We start from the raw sequence: 21,726 nt of genomic DNA on the forward strand, positions 1-21,726 counted from the left end.
GCTGTATTTTAATTCAGCGTGTCAGAGTCTGCACTTCGGTCATGTAGGAAAGTACTAAATGATTCTGTGAACATCTTTTTTAAAATCAACTGATTCAGTACACCGAAAACAAGTGCTTTACAAGTCTCTAGTTGGTGTTGTGCAGCCCTGATATGATGACTCCGCCCACATTGAGGTTGTACTATGGGAATGAAAAGACGAGCCAAACCGTGCCGAGCTACAACTGTATAGTAGAAAAGTGTGAAGCTGACTTGATCAGAATTGTGTGAACCCTTCGGTTTGATGGCTACAGATGTGACTTGAATGTCATTGGACACGTGTTTGCACTTAAAAAGTTAACGCACTATAGCTTTAAAACCTCGGGTGACAATAAACAACACTTACAGACTGAATCTTCTACATGGAGTTGTACTGCGTAATGTTCAGTGATTCTTCATTCTTGTGCAAGGAACATCCTCTTTGAGTTGAAATGTGACCTGATCCATTTAGACGTGAATGTGATCTCCACTGCTCTTTGTTTCTCACTGTGGAGAAAATGATTGTTTAATTAGACAAAAACGGGCTATTTTACAGGTGACATGTTGGCTTGTGTGGATAATGTGCACAAGAGTCGCAATCCTTGTGTGCCCTTTATGGTGGTTTCCCAGACAGGTAGGAGATGAGTGCAGCGATGGCACAGATGTACGTGATGATTCCAAACACAATGGAGAGCACCGAGAGCCACAGAGCCTGCCGTGACGCTGCATTGGCCCCGTGAAAATCCCCCTGAGCCGCTGCCTTGTTGGTCTAAGAAATGGGGGAGAGAGAGAGAGAGAGGGGGAGGAGTGAGATAAGGATTAGAGTCATGGGAGGGTGGAGGGAGAGGAGAGAGGAAGCAGCATTTGTCATCATTTGTCAGTGTCCTCCATGGCCTATACACTTTCCTCTTCCACTCATTCCAATCACAAGCTAAACCCATATTACGCTCCATCTCTGAATTACACCCGACGTTTGTGCCTCATTCATCACTTTCCCCCTCCGTCCCTGCTCGCTCCCTCCCGTCTATGTCTTTGACTCTGACCTCTGTTTTCAGTAGCACTCAACAGTATTGGAAATCTATCACCTTCGGGCTCCTTGTTATGACTCCAATTAAACCTTAACGAAGGCTATTGATCTGATCAGAAGGCCTTTGCATTTTGCTGCCAGTTAGCTTTGTAGCTTTGCTTTTATAGGATTTCACCCCCCCCCCCCCCCAGCACTGCTGGTATGATGCCGTATGAAACTATAGCCCTCTGGGGACTGGAGATATAGGTGTTTTATTTTTTTTCCACACTGCCAGAACTAACAGTGAGTGATGAGATGGTTTAGGCCAGGGCTCTAAAAGTCAAATGACCTGGGGGCCAATGAGTATATATTGTGGTCAGCAGAGAGCCGGTCGAGTAAAAAAACAAAACTACTGTTCAACTGTTGGTTTTCACAGCATTTCAAAATAGGTCTGTGTTGCTATGGACTGATAGTTGACATAGTCATTATATTCACTTTATCCTGATCTATTTTGTTTTTACCAGCTCCTCACTGACATTTTGTCCGGAAAACTAATTATATATAGTGATAGGTGGGGGAGATGATTATATCAGAAGCAGTACTGATTTTTTAATATTTTCTTTCCACAGTGGCTTGATAGACTCCTTGCTAATGGAAATACAAATGATATAAGACAGGGATAAATCTATCTATCTATCTATCTATCTATCTATCTATCTATCTATCTATCTATCTATCTATCTATCTATAGTTCAGTAGGGTCAAGACATCATTTGGTTTAGGGATGGCATGAAATCAGTTATTGAACATTTGTCTTTTCCTTAGTGATATTTTTCTGTTCGTTTTGTTGCATTATACTTGGAATCTATTGTGTAAACATTTAAAAAGGTTTATTGGCAAAAATGAAACATACAACTAATAAGTATGTTTGTACAAGTGTGTCCTTGCTGTTAAAATTAAAGTAGAAATGTTTTCATAACCTCAGAATGAATGCCTTGTATTTGGCATCCATTGGGAACAGGATGTTGGCAAATCATGGCACTGATATAGGCAGGTTTATAAAATGACATATTAGAGACTGAATATGAGAAATATCTAAGGAAAGTTTGCCCAGTTTTCCACAATGTCAATTTTACAACTCCATCTCACATGGTTAACAATTACTTTCAAGTGTTGTTGCCCACAGCTGACAAATGTGGATAAAAACACGTCCTCCTTAGTGGAAATAAACAAATTGATCTGAATCATGGCACAAAACACACACACACACACACCATTTCAAAAGATCTTGTGTTTCTACTGTGGATTGTTCAGCTCTGTCCTGTTAAAGATCTCATGTTATAATCATACAACAGCATCATAACATCCACCCTTGCACAACACTGGGGCTATTTTTAGTTGTGTGTGTGTGTACCTTCTGTGAAAGGTAGAAAGCAGCGATGCCCAGGGGCCAGAAGCAGCAGAGCATGGAGAAAAAGGCCAGACCCAGATAGTCCTGAGGGATCATCAGAGGGAAGTTGCTCTCACTGTCTGTATCACTGAAGTCATCAATGGACGAGTCCTGGGATTTAAACAGAGTTGAGATCAGGTCAGAGTGTCTGAGTGCTCACAGTGTCTGTTCACACTCGTGAGTCTGCTTGTGTTTGCCCACGTGAAGTGTGTCTTTGAAATGTCTATGTTCACAGGGGATGAATTGGAGAAAAAGCAAATTTCCTTTTTATAGCCTTTCAAACTTATTACAAAACACTTAGTGAATGGTTTCCTTTTAGCATGTCATTTAAATCCAATGTCTTTGTTTGTCAATTAAAAATGTAGCTTAAATAGTTTGAGCTTAATTATGAAACTAAAAAAAACCTATTATTTTTAATGACCTCAAATTGGCCATCTGCAGTAGCTGCATTGTCCACCAGAGGGCTTTGGCCCACACTGTGTGAAAGGTTTAGATTCCACAACAAATGAAACTCTCATTAAGACAGTGTGACTGAATGGGGTTAGCCTGGATGTAGGAAAGCTCTGTTGACTGCTGACAATTCATGATTAATGCAACAATGTGAAACGGTTGCGTATTCAGTGTGATGCTGCGTCTCCCTTCCACCTCACTGCTTCTATTAAAAAGTGTATGTGAAATGATTGTGCATTGTCCAACAAAGATACTCCTGTAACATTTGAGCTTTAAATACTAGTGCTTTAACCTACAATAAAATTAAGTTTAATTTGATGCCATTGGATAATTCTGGAATATGATCTCATAATATGCCTGGAGCATAAAGCAGTTCCCATGGCGACTAGAAGCAAAAAGCAGCACAGATAGTGACTGTCTCATCAGTAATCTAATACGACATTGTTCAGATTATGTTTACACAAGCTTCCATTCATATTCCTTATGACTCACATCTACTGCTGTGAAAACTCTAGATTAAGATTCAGAGGTTTTTGTTTCTCCAGGTGGAAATTTGGTTTGCAGTGGACGGCGGTAAAAAAACCAAAAACCTGCCACCTGGCACAAAGGAAATGTTTAATCTGTTGCTCTCAACTCTGATGTATCACTTCTCAGAGATGAGAAAAACTAATTGCTCAATGATTTGAGTTGGTGATCAGAGCGGCACAAGGCTGACCTTCTCAAAACCAAAAGTCTTGTCATAAATGTCAGCTGCCCGTGTGTTCATGTCTATTTGTAAAAAAAAAAAAAAAGTAGCACATAATTATATTGCATTTTAGGAGCTGATCACTGAGAAGAAGAAGTAAAAAAAAGTGGCTAAACATAGAAACAGTCAAACACATTCTTTTCCCCCATTTGCACAAGTTCAAAACTAAAGTGATGGCCACTCTTTCAAGAGCAGGGACACTGTGACACTGGCTCTGCTTTATAGAGTGGGTCACGCCTACTTCACACATGTGCTGACAATCACAGCAATCAACCTCCGCCTGTTGTGAGGGAGAAAACAATCAGTGGGTAGATTTGACATTTTAACATATATAAAAACAGGACATGTCACTGCTTTAAAAAAAACCCACAACAAATCCACCATAAAAACATTTTAGGTTATGATCAATGTTCAGCCCATGTGGTTAAAACTGCCATGTTACCACCTCTTTCTCAATTTTCATTCTCTATCATATGAAAGGTATTTATGACATACATACTAATGTTGTAACCTTGTCTGCACATCTACTAAGAATTATTTCTTTTTAATATTGTGATTTTATGTATGTTTGAAAAAAAAACCCCCAAACTGATTGTTTGCTCCCTCACAACAGGTGGAGGTTAATTGTTACGATTGCCAACACATGCGTCGAGTAGGAGTGGCCTAGGTTATAAATCAGTGCCAGTGTCAGAGTGTTTCTGGTCTGAGAGAAGGGCAGAAGGCTGAAATGATGTAACTGTAGTAAAACAAATAAATAAGTGTGGGGTTCTTTCTTGACTGCTTGAACTTGATAAAACTTTTTTGTGTTTTTTGTTTTTGGGGGTATTTGTGGTGTTTGTGCAGGGAACTGGTTGTTTGTTAAACTTCGACAACTCCATTCCTTCACAAACTACCACAGCTCAACTCAATGTCTTACATTTACACCTAAACTCTGAACTGGGAGTGACAGACACAGACGGCACAATTAACAGGGAAAAAGTAGCATGGTATTTTAAATTATTGACATGACTGGTAGCTTGGAACTCCTGTGTAAGGGTTTTTTGAGTTGGAAATCTCACTGAAGTGAGTGTTTTTTAGTTGAAACTACAACCACCATTATTAGCGATGGGTGGAAGTCAGTTACTGATAATTACCTGAGGCGTACTGGGGTTCATGTGATGCATTTAGATTTTTTTGTGTGAAAACTTCTGACTCCAATTCATTTAAACTGGTCTTTTATGTGTTCTTTTTTTCAGCACAACCTAAAGGCAGTCTGATGAAATTATCTTTTTTTTCGCCCCAATTTTCACCAACTATATAAACACAGAAACTATATAAACACATCTGAGCAAAATCTACTCAAAATGTTAAAATCCGATGGAGTCGGTTATATTTGGAAACACGTCACAGCTCAAAGTTTTGCTTGGCTCATTTTTATGAACAAAAATAAAATAATACTACTTTGACTCAACAACACATAAGAGGACGAAAAATCGCGCTTGGAAAAGCCTGAAGATGTGACTTATAAACACACTCTCCAAGAATGTCCATATAAGGAGTTTTCCCACAGCAATCTACCAAGGGTGCGCCTAGCCCCCAATTTTTGGTCATAATCTGATTACTATCAGAATGCTGTGTCGATGTAATCCCAGTCATTTTGCTCTGATGTCTCTTGGGAAGGAACACTACTGAGATTAACATCTCTTTTACTTAATTTATGGCTCCATTTACTATTAATCATCCTCCTGAGTAATCTGGACCATGGCTGGTCTTCGTCTTTGGTGTTTCACGACAGTTTATATTCTTAACAATGCATTTAATCTTTGACAACCTTTACCCTTTTCCTTATTCCCTTTGCCACTTCACCAGTTTAACAAAGTGGTTGTGTTGTGCCTGTTTGAGGTCACTACAAGGTTTCACTGCCACAGGCCTTCGCCTTCTGCATCAAGCTTTCAGAATGAATGAAGGGAAAAACAATGTTTGTGCTGTTCTTTTGCCCTTGTGAAGAAAAAGTTTCTGCCGTGTGTGTAAAGCTGCTGTTTGCCTGCGTGATTGATTTGTGTTTTTAATCCAAGTAAAAACAGTGAGGCATCATTGTACTTTAATTTGACTTTGCTGTGAGACTTTAACTTACTAGCAGCTTCTTATTTGTGACATTTACATGTATATGTTCACATTCCCCCAAAACATCACATGACCACCATAAAGTTGCCTTTTTTATTTATAAAAAAGCTCATTTTCATTTCTCTCCAGGGTAGCCTAGCTCGCTGATCTATGAAATAGACCTGGCATCCTCTGCATCGCTACTGTGGTGTCATTACCTGCGCGGCAGCAGGAGATGAGCTTTATGTAATCTGGCTTTTTGACAGTAAGCGTTCAATTTGCTGCCTACCCCTGAAATGCACCGCTCGTACGTCTATTTTTAAGTTGCTCTCTCATTTACAGAATCTGTTCTGAGAATATGAGGCGGTCGCACTCCTCCACGACAAAGGACGTTGCTGAAATGTGTTTAGATCAGCTGTGAGGACATTGATGATGAAACGAGTCAAATCAAAATCGCTTCCAATTATTTTTTAAAGAAAACCATTCCTCTAATTTAGCCGTAGACGGTATGTAACAGTGGGGGTCTGTGGTTTGGAAAACTCATTTTGAAGCCTCAAGATTCATGATTTGACAACATGACCACTTAAGTGTGCCATACTTATTATACATTATTTACAAAATTCACATCATATTCCTGTTGAAGACAAACTGAAACTAGTGGTTTCGACCATTAACTCCTCAGAAAATGATTTACTGACACTATAAATCAATCAAGAAGTAGAGACTCCAATAGGCTTTGGATAGGCAAATGTTCTTTTTTCCACAATGAGTGGAGTCGCCCCCTAGTGGCTAACTTGTATTCTACTTCCTAGGCTTCATTTCAAACCAGAAGACTTTGTCCACTTCTATCTAAAGTTAATGTACTCAGGTAGTCTTGGCAATTTTTGTATGAGGTTGAACAATGTCAGTGTGGAGTCTTACGTCAGAGTCAGGAAGCAGGTCATCCTCATCGTCCATGCTGTAGGACATGCTGTGGAAGTCCTGCGCCTCGGCCAGCAGCTTCCTCTCCAGCGTGGAGCCAGGCCGAATGTCCACAAAGGTGGTCTCCAGGTAATCTTTGCTGAGCAGGGAGTCCGTGTGGCCCCAGATTGGAGCTGGCGGGTAAAAAGAATCCAGTGTGCGGGGTAAGGAACAAGGGTCCAGTAGCTGCTGCTGCTGAAGCTCAGGAGGATGTCCACAGTAGCCTCTCCATGCTAAGGGAGGATAGGCTCTGTCCTCCTCACACTTGACCAACATTCCCTTGAACAGAGGAGCCGGGGCCTGTCCAGTCCCGGGCCCCAGCCCCGGAGCGGATGCCCGGCTGTTATTGGGATTTTCTCCCAGAAGAGGGTGCTCCAGTTCATTCTGATTCTCCATCCCTCTCGGTTAATTCCAACCACACAAGCGGCCACCACATCAACAACCAAATGTAATCTGCAAATCAGTCTGCAGCTTGTCTCCCTGAAGAGCGTCCGATGGGCTTATGCAGAGGCAGCTGCTTCTCTACTGATAATCCATCTTAATCCTATTCTTTCATTTTTGACTTATCACAGGCCTTTGTCCAGAGGCCTGCAACACAGGCCAGGTTTATGAGAGCGAAAATGTCCTTAATGTGCCACGAGATGATGTGCTGAAGTTGTGTGGGTGGATTAAAGACTCCCCTTTTTTCTCCTCACATGTAATAAGATATTAGTTCCAGGATTTGGTGGTTCATGATTTGCCCCATGTCTCCAATTTTACATGATTGAATGCGTTAGTGTTCATGAATATGCTAATACCAGTTACTTCCTCTCTCATATTATATGAAAATGCCAATTGAGATGATCGAGGTCCCTGATTAGCCCCAGACAGGAAAATGAAAACACTGGGCAAAAGGATTTCACTGTAACTGCCCTCAGGATCAAACAAAAAAAACAAAAAACGTCCACTGCAATAAAATATGAATAAGTGTCATAAAGTAAGTGTGAAAGCTCTGGATGTCAATCTCTCCTGTCAACAGATTTGAAAGGAAACAAGCAATCACACATGAGTTGAGAAGTTATTTAACAAAATAAGACTTTTAGGATGTTTTGTCATGTACTTTTTTTTGTTCCTTTTCATGAGTCAGAACAAAAGTTGCAGTGACTGTGTTCTCAAAAACAGACCAAAGGCATCAGGGCTTTTGGATGACTGGACGGATGCTCAGTGGGGTGCTATGAAGCTTGAATATGCACAACCTCGGGCAGCAGTCAAACTAGTGGCACACTGACAGGATTGGGGCCATATTTGAGGGCAGTTAATCTGTAAAAGCAATGAGGCTCCAGAAATAGAATCCCACGGTGCAGATGGGCAGGTCAGCGGACATTGTTGTTGCTGCAGGAGCCGATAATGAAGAAATCAAAGCTCTCTGCTCTTGATTTATGGCTGTGGTTTTGCCGCCTGCCACAGCAGAGCTCCTTGGGGACATGTAATTTTAATGCTTCCCGTCCGCCTTAAGAGGGTTTCATTCAGGACAGAGGAGCAGCCGGGCGGCTCACGACACACTTCTCCGAGGAGGACGATGAAGTCTATTGATAAAAAGAAGAACAAGGTCACACAATGATTTTTACACTTCAATGTCCAGTGTGTAACATTTCGGAGCATTCACTGACCGGTATTGAATAAACTACTCATGTGTATGTTTGTTTAGGTGTGTAGTCACCTTAAAATAAAGTATATAGCTTTTATATGTACTTTACAAATGGACAAAACTGCTTGAGGCTGTGTTTTCATGTTTTATCATGGAAGTTCACTATGCAAACAAAGAAAAATGAAATCCCTTCTAGTATGCACGGGCCACCATAGTTTCTTGTCACACTTTGGAAAGGAAGGAGTCTCATTATTAGATGTCACACATTCTCTCCCAATAGACCTTTAAGCCTAAGTCAGTGCGTTTGCATGTATGTTAAAAGTCCCATTTTAGTCAGACTAAGACAATCTTTTGGTTTTGTCAATCTCATGTAAACACCTCAGCTAGTCTTAGTCGGACTAGCATACCTGGATTCATAGTCCTATTACGCATATATACACTTAGTCAGATTGGCGTTGGATTTGGTGTTCTGCACCTAAATTTCCTCCCTGGCCTTTGACCCGGAAGTAGAAGCAGACGACGTATAAACTGAAGTTCTGTTGCCAGAAAAGAACAAACGGTGAGAGTGAAAGCTGCCCATTGCTGACTGCTTTTTGCTGCCTTCAAAACTCCATGTCAGACGGAGGTTTTTTTTTTCTTCATGCACATATAGTAAATGTATCACTTGGGCGACTCCACTAGCTGCAAAAATAACGTTGTTTGAATGGAGGTCCGTGGGAACAGGAGCCTGTTCACATGATTTATGACGTCCTGAGGAGTAAATGGGCTCAATCAGGTTTCAGGTCTTCTTCAATAGAACACGATGTAAATGATGATCCCATTTAAAGGAAAATGGATGGCAAACCATGGTACCTGCTTACAGGTGACCAACCTTGAGGTTTCAAAATTGAAATTTAGTTTGCAATTGCCTATTTTTACATAAAGTTTACAAATGAATGAGCTTAGGACACAATATTTCCTGTGCTGACAAGACCGTTTTTGAACAAAATGTCAAAATCTGACTAAAAGTAGTTCTGAAGAGCAGAAACGGGAAGACAACATTGTTGTTTTTATCTTCTTCGTAAATCTTTCGTCACTGCTCATCAATGCCACATTTTGAATCAGAACTTTCAGCTTTTTACTGATACATTTGCATGATAGGCCTGGGCATCAAAACAAATTCATCCCAATCTATCTTTCTTTGTATGTTCCACATGTATTCCATTTCCTCCCAGTATCTGTTAATGTTTAATCAGTTTCATTTAAACAGGATTAGTTCCACACTCAGGAACATTAGCTATGCTAAGTTAAATTAAATGAACCTAACTTTTAACGCCCGTGTGAATAAACTGAAAAGCTGTGGCAGTGCGTTGTCACAGTATCATATTCCCACCGTGCTGCATCACGAAACAAGATTGTTGACATGCCGATTCAACACTTGCACAACATCCATAACCGTTGGACACATACAGTACACACCTAGTACGGCATGTGACTCACCTCACATACCAATGACTTCGTGGACTATAAGAACATTTTAAAATTAGACCTCAACTGAGAGGTGGAGGAGAAATCTGCTGCGAGCTGACAAGAGAGGAAAAGAAAAAAAAAAATCCTGTGTTGTGCTTTAAGGGGCTTTTCACTCCTGCTTGGAATGAGAAGGAGTCACTTCAACCCATACTACATAATATCTCATCAGTAAGCATTCATTCTGCATGGCTGAGTGCTTCACAGGCTCGAGATCAATCCAGTGACTTGTTACATGCTTCAGAGCACAGGGAGGGAGGGAGGGAGGGAGAGAGAGAAAAAATAATAAAATATATAATATAAAAAAGAAAGCTGGAATAATTGGCTGGAGTGGAGCTGAGACCCCCTCGTCTTCTCTTTCATGGAGGGCTCGTACCTCTCGCGCTGAACAAGCCGAGTGATCGTTCAACAGCTCGGAGCAAACGCGCATGTGGACGCACACATTTTTGTGGCACCAGCCTCTCTCTCTATCTCTCTTTCTCTCTATCTCTCTCCTCTGTCCCCCCTCCTCCTAATCACTGCAGCTTCATTCCAGGAGAGGTGCACTCAGCTTTATTACACTCCCCAACACCACCTCCACAGCCCCACCTCTGCCCATCCACCATAAAAAGACTTCTGTCAGCTGTATTATAAGCCTGCCTCTTTTTCTGATTCTGCAACGCTCATAAAACATCCAGTCAGGTACAGGGAATGTTGCAAGGACGCCACCGCAAATCACCACTGACACTTTTACAAGAGCTCCTCGTCCCTTTCTCCCTCTCTGCCTCTTCTTTATTCTAGTGCTCATACAAAAGCTCACAACAACTCTCAGCTCCCTTCATTGCTTCCATCCCTCCTCCTTTTTTTTTTTTTTTTATTATTGTTGCTTATGATCAGACTCCATTGCTCTCCTCCGTAATCCAGCCAACACTGTCAGCAAAAGCCAGTGTGCAAAACTGAAAACTTGTCTTGCACTTGCTGCATGACACAAATGTGAAATGTTGCCCTAAACCCTGTTGCTGGTGCTGACTCTGAACTGATTTCCAGTGACTCTGCAGTCTTTTTTTGCACAGACACACTGATTCTCTATCTCACAGTGCAGACACACACACACTCACACACATGCGCATACAAACACAGAGCTGGAAGTAATTGCTGCAATACTTCAGCTGATACGGATCGAGGAGATGCAGATACAGTGAAAGCACTTGTAGAAAAGGGAAATGCTGGCAGTGGAATACTGCAGCTGTAGAAGCCTGCAGGTTCGAATGAAAATACATGATGAAGAGCAGAGATATCAGGCTGATAAGACCAGAGCAGTCTTTGAGATTTGAGATATGCCAAACAAAATGTGGATACTCAAGTAGCATTTTAAATGGCTTTTCTCACACTTTCTCTCCCTCCTAATCACTTTCTTGAGGGGGTAAAACTGCAACAGAAAAGGCGACATAGTCAGCATCGCACAGCTCGTGGAGCTCAAAGTAACACCATGTTCCTATGGAAACGCATTCACTGTGGTGGAGTGCAGTGCTCACTGCAGGAGAAATGAAGCGGAGGCTAATTTGCCATTTTCAGTGCTGCTCCTCTGCTCGGCTTGATAATAACTGGATGGGATAATTCCGGCGTGTAGCCGCGTTTTTCCACGTTAGACAGCAAAGGACAGATGATTTCAACAGAATCACTACGTGATAACAAATGAACCTCAGCCGTGCCAGACACTGGGTTTACTTAAAACCCCTCTGTGCTGAATGTGTGTGCGACAGCAGGAGCTCATTAATCAGTCCACGATATGCCCTGCATTGACCCCCCCCCCCAACACACACACACACAAGCACTCACACACAGACACTGGTTTCCATGACTTCAGAGGACATTGCATTTATTTACATTACAACCTAACCCTCACATGTCTATGGGGACTTGACTTTTGTCCCCTAAAAAGAAGACGAGTCCCAATAATGTGACTGTGTAAACAGGTCCCCACAACATAAGGAATACCAGGTAAACACACATGCACACACTGGTTTCCATGACTTCAGAGGACATTAAATCGACTTTTTTCTGGAGATTTACTGACCATAACCATAATTACTACTGGCCTAATCCTAACCCTGACCCTAACCCTAACCTTGATTTTTGTCCCCATAATGTGGCTGTGTAACACGATTTAGGTCCCCACAAGACACTATACTACATTGACTTCCATTCATTTGAATAGCCTGAACAAAGAGTTAAATGAAACCTTAACCATAACCAGTTAATGCCAAAACCTATAACCTCCCATATCCTCCTAAACTCAACCAGTTCCTCAGAAAATGAGGTTTGACCAGATTGTTTTTTTGTCTGGTTCTGACAAGATCAGTGTTTATGCCAAAAAAAAGGTAACAAAACACAAGAAGACACGCATTCAGTCAATTCATTCCCTCACAGAAGCCACACGTGCACATAGAATCTCTGCAGCTTTGCGCATCATTCACTTTTCATCGACACCTACACACACGCGTCACCCACTCATCTATAGAAAAACACACTCTTTGCACAGCTGGTGCTCGAGTGCAACGAGGCCTGAGGAGCGACACGTTACCCATCTGTGATGTGTTTCAAACGGCTGCAGCATCTCACTGCAGCGTGTGTTTTATGTTATACATCCAGTGTGATGTTACGTGCATCTGTGAGCATTATGGGACACACTGTACAGGAAGTGTATACTGTATACCTCACTAACACAGTATTGTGTGTGTGATCTGCAGCTGCTGCCACTTTGTGTGGAAGTGCACTAATTGTATATGCCACTGTGTCAAAACACTGACAATGTAAGGTAACAATTGGAGATTCCCAATAACACACAGTACCCTGTACACAGAGACCCTTTGTACAGACAAAATGACAGCAACATGTCCTAAGACTTGAATAAAAACACATGGTACAAGCATTTTGTCAAATATATTATGATGAAAAATGAAAGTTTCACTGCACTGAGCAGCGTTTATTTACCTTCTGGAAACAAAGGTGAATAAACAAAGGAAATAAATAATAAACGGCTGATGCTGATTATTAAAAAATGCTAAAAATGCACCTAATTTTAAATGCATATTCATTTCTAGAATACATTTTTATATAGTGTATATATAATAAGCTGCTGTGCGTATATATGACAAACATGACATTTGCCAGACGACTCACGTTGCTAAGCATCACGCCCACTTTATCTCATGTCTAATACACACACAGATTATTTATTTAAAATTTTTATTATCAGGTGGTCTTCATTTTATTTAATGTTCTGTTTAGTGTTTTTATGGTCGCGTCATACTATCATAGTTGGTGGTATAAACATACAACCACAATGATTTCTGATTCCGATTCACAAGATAATACGGAAAAAGATCTAAAAAGAGCTAAATGTTTTTGCCATCACTTAAATTCACACCGTTGATGAAACCTGAAAACCAGAAAAACACCAGACTGTTATTGTTATGTCACTTTAATTATAATAAGGTGTCATTAGTAAAAAAAAGAAAAAAATGTGTGTGAAAGCTGACAAAGCTGCCAAAACACTCAGTTTACGTGTAACGCCTGTCACGCCTCTAGACGTGTAAACCGTGTTTACATCAGTTGTATTAAAGAGTGTGTTTTTCTGTTGTCGGGGGAAATTATCTGTTCTCACACACACCTTGAACAAGCCAATGCCCTTTTCAAAAAAAAGTAATCTCACTTTATTTTATACAAATACAAAGCATTTCTTTACTACGTTGAGATGATTTTATCTTTAGCTCCATAACGTATCAGAAAAATCTTGATTTCTTTTCCCCAAACGTTGAAATTACGACGTCCTCAAATGTCATGTTTTTTTCCACAAACCAAAAATGATTCACTTTTCATGTTTTTTTTCCATGAACAAAAACTGGGGAAAAATAGTCACATTTAAGACTCTGCCTGTGCCAGCTTTATAAGATTAGCATTAGAGTCAATGTAATGTCATCACAAGGGACCAAAGTGTGTGTGTGTGTGTGTGCTGCTGAATGAGGTAATCAGCCTCTCAGGTGTTTTACAGGATGAGCGATGATGTAAAACAAACATGGTCTCTCACCGTCATCATTAGACAGTTCACGGTTGACACACGCCGATAAAAATAGGACGTGTGTTGAGGAATGCAGGAGGAGGTTAAGGTTTTTCCGAGGTTTCTGGAAAGATTGCTGTGATGCTGCCAGCAGTAAATAAATATACAGTGCAAAGATAAACAATAGAGCAGAGCAGTGCATTTGTCATGGGGGTGAATGAGTGGGTGGTGGTGTTGGTATTCTGCTGCTGCTGCTGCTGCTGCTGCTGCTGATGATGATGATGATTCCACTCTGTAGCAGTATGTCCTTTATTGTACTGCATATGCTTTTTACAGCTCCTTTTTTACATTTCACATTTGATATTGTGTTTTAATTCACCATTAGACCTGTGAATCAGTAATTGAAAGTTTTCACGTGAACACAGAGCGTTAATTTATCATCCAAGACAAATTACTGCTGACGTGGAAGTCAAAACTTGAATATTAAAGAGTGATTATTTTAATAAGCAGAACAACTTTCATTATACAATGGGATGAAAGGAGGATGATAAATAAATAAAAAGATGGATGTATTCAATTATCAAAGAATAAAGACTGCAATTTTAAGCATTCAATGTTTTCTTAAATACATGTTGAAAACCATTCTGTTTGCATCCTTGCCTTAGAGTACGGAGAAAATATTTAAAAGATAATATTTTGTGTTGAAAATCGCTCTCACAATGTAGAGAAAACAGCATTTGTGTGTTGTCTCACCTTTAAAGATCCTCTCCCCCGCTCCTCTCGTCCTGTTGTCCTGAGTCCCTCTAGGACAAATTGAGGGAATCCACAGTCCACTGGAGTGAGTGCTTTTTTTCTTCTTTCTTTTTTCTCCCTTTCTTACACACTGACAGCGCTTTCACGGCGTGGGCATGTGAAGCAAGTGCGTGTAATTAGATTTCAAATGCAGGTTCCGTGTACATCCTACACGCTGAGGGTTGAGCTACAGTCATTCAGGGGAGCCTAACTTGTCAGCATCCCTCTGTCAAAGCCGTGGTGCTGATGCTGCGGCTGTGGATGCAGGAGGAGGATGATGATGATGCTGCATCTACACCTGTGAAGCAGCAGTGTTGCTTAAAAACCCTCTACACAACATCCTGCCTCTCCTCTTCTTGCCTCCTCCTCCAGTGTCATTAATCCTTATTGCAGCTGCAGTGTGTCTCACACTGTCACCTCTCTTCTATCACTCTCAGCTTCCCTCTGACTTTCCAAATACAGCTGACTGTATCTCCTCCTCCTCCTCCTCCTCCTCCTCCTCCTCCACCACTCACTCTACTACCTTATTATTCCAGCTGAAGCTCTGGGTCCTAAAGCCTGTTTCCTCACTGAGTGTGTTTGCCTGAAATGTCCTCACAAGGAGAAAAATAAACACGCAAAGTAAAGGCATTTTGCCTTTTCTTACTACTTTAAGAGGATTAAAAAGGTCAGGGCTTGGTTTGGGTTTGGAATTAGGATTGAGGTTAAAGCTGCAGTGTGCAAGATTTGCTGATGTCATTATTCTGCCTCTGTTTGGTCTTCATGAACAGACATGCTTAAAACGGGCCCTGTCAAGCAATACTTTCAGATCTGACTGAGGGAGCGTTTGTGTGTATACAGAGGACGCGCTGGAGCAGCATACAAACTGCTGAACAGCCACGTTTTTGCTGCTCTTTGTGTTCTTTGTCACTCAGCTGTCTGATTAATCACTTCCTGTGTGCAGGGCAAAAATGTCAAAATCAAAACACCACTATACTGACAAGCTGATTGGCTTAATCCACATTTTGAGAAGTAATTTGACAATGATTGGAGACTAACGGACATGTTTTATTTAAAAGCTACACACTATGGTTTTTGTCGTAACTGTGTGCCATGGATGTGCACAGACTCTTTTGTCCTCTGAACAGGTTAGAGCCTCTTGACAGGAATTTTCTGTTTTCTACTTATATATTTGATTTATTTATACGGCCCAAAGCATGAATTCTTAAAAATGTCCAATGATGGCCCAATAATAGGTTGTAATTACTGTGTGACAACATTATGTTTGCATGCAGTAACTTTCTAAAAGATGTGTATGGTTTAATGAAGTAAATAAACATGTAATGAAGTACAAGAACTTAGTTTTTTCAGTCAATTATGAGGGGTGGCCCTTTTTCTCCTTGAGCACCTGCCCCTTGAAATGTCTGTGCACACCACTGAATGCAAAGGCAGAGACGAAAACCTGTCGACCAAAAAAAACCAGAAGCTGTGCTAACAAAAGCGGTTTATGGTTGTGTGTGTGTGTGTGTGTGTGTGTGTGTGTGTGAATCTATGGTTTTCAAGTGGAGAGATAAAGGGAAATGCCTCCCAGCAAGGATGACTCCACTGTGTGTTATGGCTTCACCCTATGACCTAGTTTGGTCTTTTTGCACACCAACCTCTCATGAAGCTCTGCAGTCAGAAATGACTCCAGATACAAAAAAACAATTGTCCCCGCCTCAGGCTCATGCTCATTTAGCCTCTTTTCAGCAGGAAGGCAGCGAGATAAAGCTCAAGCATTACTGGACACCAGCAATCAATGAAATCCTGAGGGCTTATGCTGAGTATTTAATGAGGTGCACTGGTCTTAGCTCGAATCCCCGTGCTGCCAGATATGATTTAACCTCTGGGCTGTTTTTGTGTTTCTGTTGTTTGGGTCTTTGCAGTCGCTCCACACAGCTGCAAAAAACCTGCCTGATCTGATGCTCCATTTGTCTCAGGCTCTCAGAACGACGAGAGGCCTCTCAGTCCATCATGATGTAGGAATCGATACACTCCTCCTCCTCAGTCTGAGCACATACAAGCCATCACTCCATTTTCCATCTTTTTTCCCCCATTTCTTTGCCCTTTCTCCCTCTCTCCCTCCTGCGTTCCTCCCTCCTCTTTCTCTCTCTGTGTGTCTGTCCCATCATCATCTCCATCCTCATTTGTCTGTTTCACTCAGGAGCTGAAGGGGGCAGAGTAAAGGTTCAGGGGAAGGAGCTAAGAGGATTGATTTTGTGGGAGGAGTTAAACAAGGGCACTAATGATAATGCATAGAGTACGAGGCCGATGTTTTCATGTCTGACTTGTATTGATCTCACACTGATTATGACGAACCCCAATGACTGGAAAAGGAAATGAATCAGCCTCTAATGTGGTTAAATGAGATACGATTTTGGACACTTTTACAGCACAAGTAGCACATTTTATTTTTGTGTTTACTGGAAATGATCAGTGACCTCTGTCTGAAGGTTCCTGGAGTAGCCTTCTCATACAGTCACATTCTGTGTGACAGAAAACAGTGGAAAAACACAACAGCTAAATTTTGCTTTGCATTTTTTTTTAATTTTTTTTTTTTACAATGCCTAAACAACATGTTCACTGATCCAGTCTGTGGAAGAGTTTTAATAATTGTTTTCATTACCAACTGAGCCACAGCTGCAGTTCACCTTAGGATAAGAATTCCTTTCTTTTAAAGTCTTAAAAATGTACCGTATTTGAGTTTAATGATGCTTAATGAAGAGTTTGGCTAATCCAGTCTTCTTCAGATTCTTTTCTAGGTCGTTTTGTACCTGGTATGTTTATTTGAACATTAGGTTCCTGCTGGTTTACTGGTCTAAGCGTCTAACTGGGACTCAGCAGGTAGAGCTGCTGGTTCGATCCCTGTGTAGAGAAAGCTCTGCAGGAATGTGTGTGTGTGTGTGTATACAAAACTGTAATGTGAGTGATTATCAAGCACCAAATAATATACAGTAAATGCAGTACATTTAACGTTCCTGGAATAAGTAATATTTAGTCTTTTTGATTTGATGCTTGGAAATAAAAAAAAAAGATTATTATTGGAGGATATAAAAATACTTTTTTTTTCATGTAGAAAATCCTTGGGTCCTTGAAGGTACCATATAGCGTTCCTTGTCCGTCTGTGTGTATATTTAAATGAATATACAATAAAAACACAAATAAAATGAAAAGAACATGAAAGAGCAGTGTTTCCCAATCCTGGCCCTCATAGGTTAGGAACTGAACTGCACTACACAAGTTTTGAGCGTCACAGGCCTCTGCCGATTGGTCAAATTTCATGACGACACTTTCTAAGATCCCACTGTAACGTAAACTAATGTGATTTTGGATGTCTGTGGAAGCTACTTTGCCCCGTAAAGGTCAAAATGAGAAAAATCTGCGTCCTAGACCATCCAGATCTCCAAAAAGTGGTTATCGAACCAAGATCTGTCTCATATTACACCACTTGTGTCTGGTGCTCCTCTGTTGAGGGACGTGTCACTGGGTGAGAATAAGCCTTTTATGTTCTGACCTGTCCATTTATTTTCTACAAGCTGATTTGAGAATAATCAGCTGATGTTGGGGTTGAGACAAATTAGGTGAAAAGACCTCCAGGTGACAATAGACAGAGACATTTTCACTGCAATCAGACCTCAATTACAAAAACACATAAAAAAAACAGTACAAGTAAGACATTATAGCAGTGGCAGCAGCACTTTTACATGGATGGCCTCCTCAGCAAACCTTGTAAGGGAAGATGGAGGATGGGGGGGCTGTAGCATTAGTAAAAAGCCTGAGGTGGGAAGTAGCTCAATAGGGAAAACACAGCTAATCCAATATCACTGAGGAGGGGAAACAAAATCACTTTAGTGCTAGAACATAATTATAGCGAGAAAGTGTTCAAATCTGCGTGGGATAGGTTAAAACATTACGTTTCATTCGTACACCTCAGATACATGTTGATGAGTGCAGTGTGCTTCACCCTCCAGTCTACAGTACCATTAGTTTGTTTTTCCCCTCCTGAGGAACATATGGATATTTGACCAAGATGTAATCGATTATCCTCGTTACAGAGAAGGGCTGACAAGAGATGCTGTGAGTGTGCCAGGCACTTTTGCAGAAATGCAAATGCAGCAGCTCCATCTCCAGTCTGCTCTGCACGCAGCTAACGATGGCCGATTTGTGCACGCCTCCACGGAGGAGCTGCAGCCCCTGCGCTCCAGTCCTTTCCTGAAAGACACTTCATGGCTGTTCCATTTTATCCGCTGCCGCCCTCATTAATGTTCTCACTCCACTTTGTGTCTCTAGAAAGGCTGAATTATTTATCTTACACAGGGAAAGAAAGGCTCGGCGTGTGAGTGCAAGGACAATGAAAATGGAGAGAGCTCAGCATTGGACACAAACACGCCCACACACAGTCACATGTTAGGCAGCACCCCCCCACCCTCACCTCCACTACCACTACACATGCAGGTATGTAACATGGACACATGTGGTTTGAATGATGCTCAGTGATGCCTGGAAAAAATATAATCTATTGAGCTGCATCGGTTATTTGATTGATAGATTGATGAATCGCTTTAAGGTTGTTTTTTTTTTTTTTTAAATAATGAAAACAAGCTCTCTGCTTTTTCAGCTACTTAATTGTGAATATTTTCTGGGTTCTTTGCTCTAAATAACAAAAATAAATCAAGACAAATGAATAATTGGTTTGTGGACGAAACAGGATCATCATTTTTCAGGTTTGGTAAATGCAGATCAACATTTTTCATGACATATTACAGACTAAGTAATTGACAGATTATCCTTGTTGTAACTAATTAAATCAGAAGACGTTAAATTAACGTGAGAGATTGTATGTGTACTTGTATTCGCAACAGCTTTAGGACCTTGTCAGGGCCAGTAGTCCTCATCGAACTGGTTTTCTGTTGGGGATAATGCTCATGCTCAGGTTGTCACTGCCACGTCCTAAAAAGAATTGATGCCATTTCAGTTAGAAGTTGCATTGCGAGGAAAATCTCTTTCACCAGTAAGATTTATGCTGCCTTTACATGCCATTGGAAATGGTAAATAATTCCCAATGTGCAAAATGCACACGAACGGCCCCGTCACGTCGTGATTTCCCGTGGGAAATTGGGAGATAATTTTGATACACGTGTTCCAGAGTGGAGATAACCTTTTGACATGTCAAGATGGCAGAGTTGGGTCATCCATGCTAATCCACTTTTTTATTACTTGTCCTGGCAAACGTAGTACGACAGATCTTTAGAAAAAAAAACCCAGGGTCAGTTATCCACACAAACATGTTATACACAGGTAGGCAACAAAGATATGCTATATGTGCTTCACATAATGGCATGCAGGCCTACATAAACATTATAAGAAATATTTTTTTGTCTATTCAAAATACTACACTGATTTAGTCTATAAAATACTTGAAATTAAGGATGAGAACTTCTGACTCATGTAAGCAGGAAACTTGCCTGGGGAAACTTTGTTAACTGCACTAAGGAGACAGAAAGTAAGTCACAGTTGAGCAGGAGAGTTTTTGGACCAAAGATCTACAGCCAATGTCATGTGACATTAAGGCGTCATGGTTTCACCACCCAACACCTGAGAGACAACGTTCATGGCGTAAGCAGGTTCTATGAGTGAAGAGTGTCCACATTGTTGGAATGTTGCTGGAGTTTTCCGAGGAGCTGGAAAATCGATTGTAATTTATGCTGACCACAGCTGCAGCTCTGTAACTTTTTTCTTCACTGAGGACACAACTACAAACTTTTTACGACCACACGCCGACGAGTGTTTGATGCCCAAAAGATGGATTTTAGGTCGACCCTCACTTTAATGGATGGTCAAAGAGCTATCGAGACAGATTTGAAGAGAGCTCAGGAAAATTACCACCCAAAGAGTAACAGTCCTGTCCATTTTATTGACGACACACCACACCACCTTTGGCTTGACTAAGTGCGATTCATTCAGTGGCTCAATCCCAATGAAACAGAACTGAGCATCCAGAGGATTATTTATCTGTTGTCGGTCTCTTTGGAAAAGACAGTCAGTTTCATACCTCTCCATCCTCATGAGATATAACCCTAACCCATAGGCTGAAGGGGGGGAAAACTGTAACATCTATAAACTTAAGGAGTACAAGAATTCTCTTCTTTCTTCCACACCAACATTGCAGTCCCATGAACTTTTCTGTAAGGGGCATTGTCATTCACAAGTTCATTGTCTCCAACTTAAAGGGCCTGGGGTGCACATCTCTGAGGACCGCAGTTGGACAGCGAACACCTCGGCGCTGGCGAAAGACGCCCAGCAGCGACTGCACTTCCTGAGGCTCCTACAGAGTGAAGGACAAGCTGCTGGTGTCCTTTTTTACGATGCAACCATTGAGAGTCTGGCGTACTGCATCTCAGTGTTGCAGTGCAGCGGCCAATAGGAAAGCACTGCAGAGGGTAATAAAAATGGCAGAGAAAACCCATCGTCCTCTGCCTCGACTGGAGGAGATCTCAGCTCCTGTTGCCTCTACAGAGCCGGGGAAATTATCAATGACTCCAGGTCTCAGGTCACAAACTGTTCTCCGTCCTGCCCTCTGGCAGGAGACACAGGAGCATAAAGACTCAGACGAATGGACTCAAGGACAGTTTTTATCCATGGGTCATCAGGCTGCTAAATATGTGCAATATTCTCATATTATAATTGTTTATGTGGATTTTTATAAATTATTTTAATGTCTGCACTCGCCTCTGCAGCACCACTCTGTACAATTATAAAACAGGCTTTCTGCTCTGTTAACGTGACCAAACATGCCTGTTTTCCGAGTCATAATCACTTTAAACTTCATAAAATTTGGGAATTTCACGATGACGCGGACGGAGGGCGGTCATGAATCGATTTTGTCCAAAGCTATACTTTCATTTCCTGGTCATTTCGGAGCCTTAGCTACGTTTTTTACATTTATATTCCAGGCATGTGGACAGTGGTAAACAGAGACGACACTATTTAACTGAGGTCACCTCACGACATCATGATATTACACAATCCCCCCC

The 21,726-nt window shown here is 41.2% G+C and overlaps 1 protein-coding gene across 1 annotated transcript; it reads right to left on the reverse strand.

Moving 5' to 3' along the window:
- Window positions 1-245: 245 nt before the first annotated feature.
- Window positions 246-15,124, reverse strand: tmem91 (transmembrane protein 91). The gene is made up of 4 exons (XM_058633024.1): window positions 14,636-15,124; window positions 6,672-8,275; window positions 2,438-2,584; window positions 246-786 (listed from the first exon to the last, which is right to left on the reverse strand). Exons 2-4 carry the CDS (start codon window positions 7,104-7,106, stop codon window positions 631-633), a joined length of 738 nt encoding a protein of 245 aa, XP_058489007.1. The 5' UTR covers window positions 7,107-8,275; window positions 14,636-15,124; the 3' UTR covers window positions 246-630.
- Between the last annotated feature and the right edge of the window lie 6,602 nt (window positions 15,125-21,726).

The sequence above is a fragment of the Solea solea genome, chromosome 7, assembly GCF_958295425.1.
Source record: "Solea solea chromosome 7, fSolSol10.1, whole genome shotgun sequence".
Lineage (NCBI taxonomy): Eukaryota > Metazoa > Chordata > Actinopteri > Pleuronectiformes > Soleidae > Solea > Solea solea.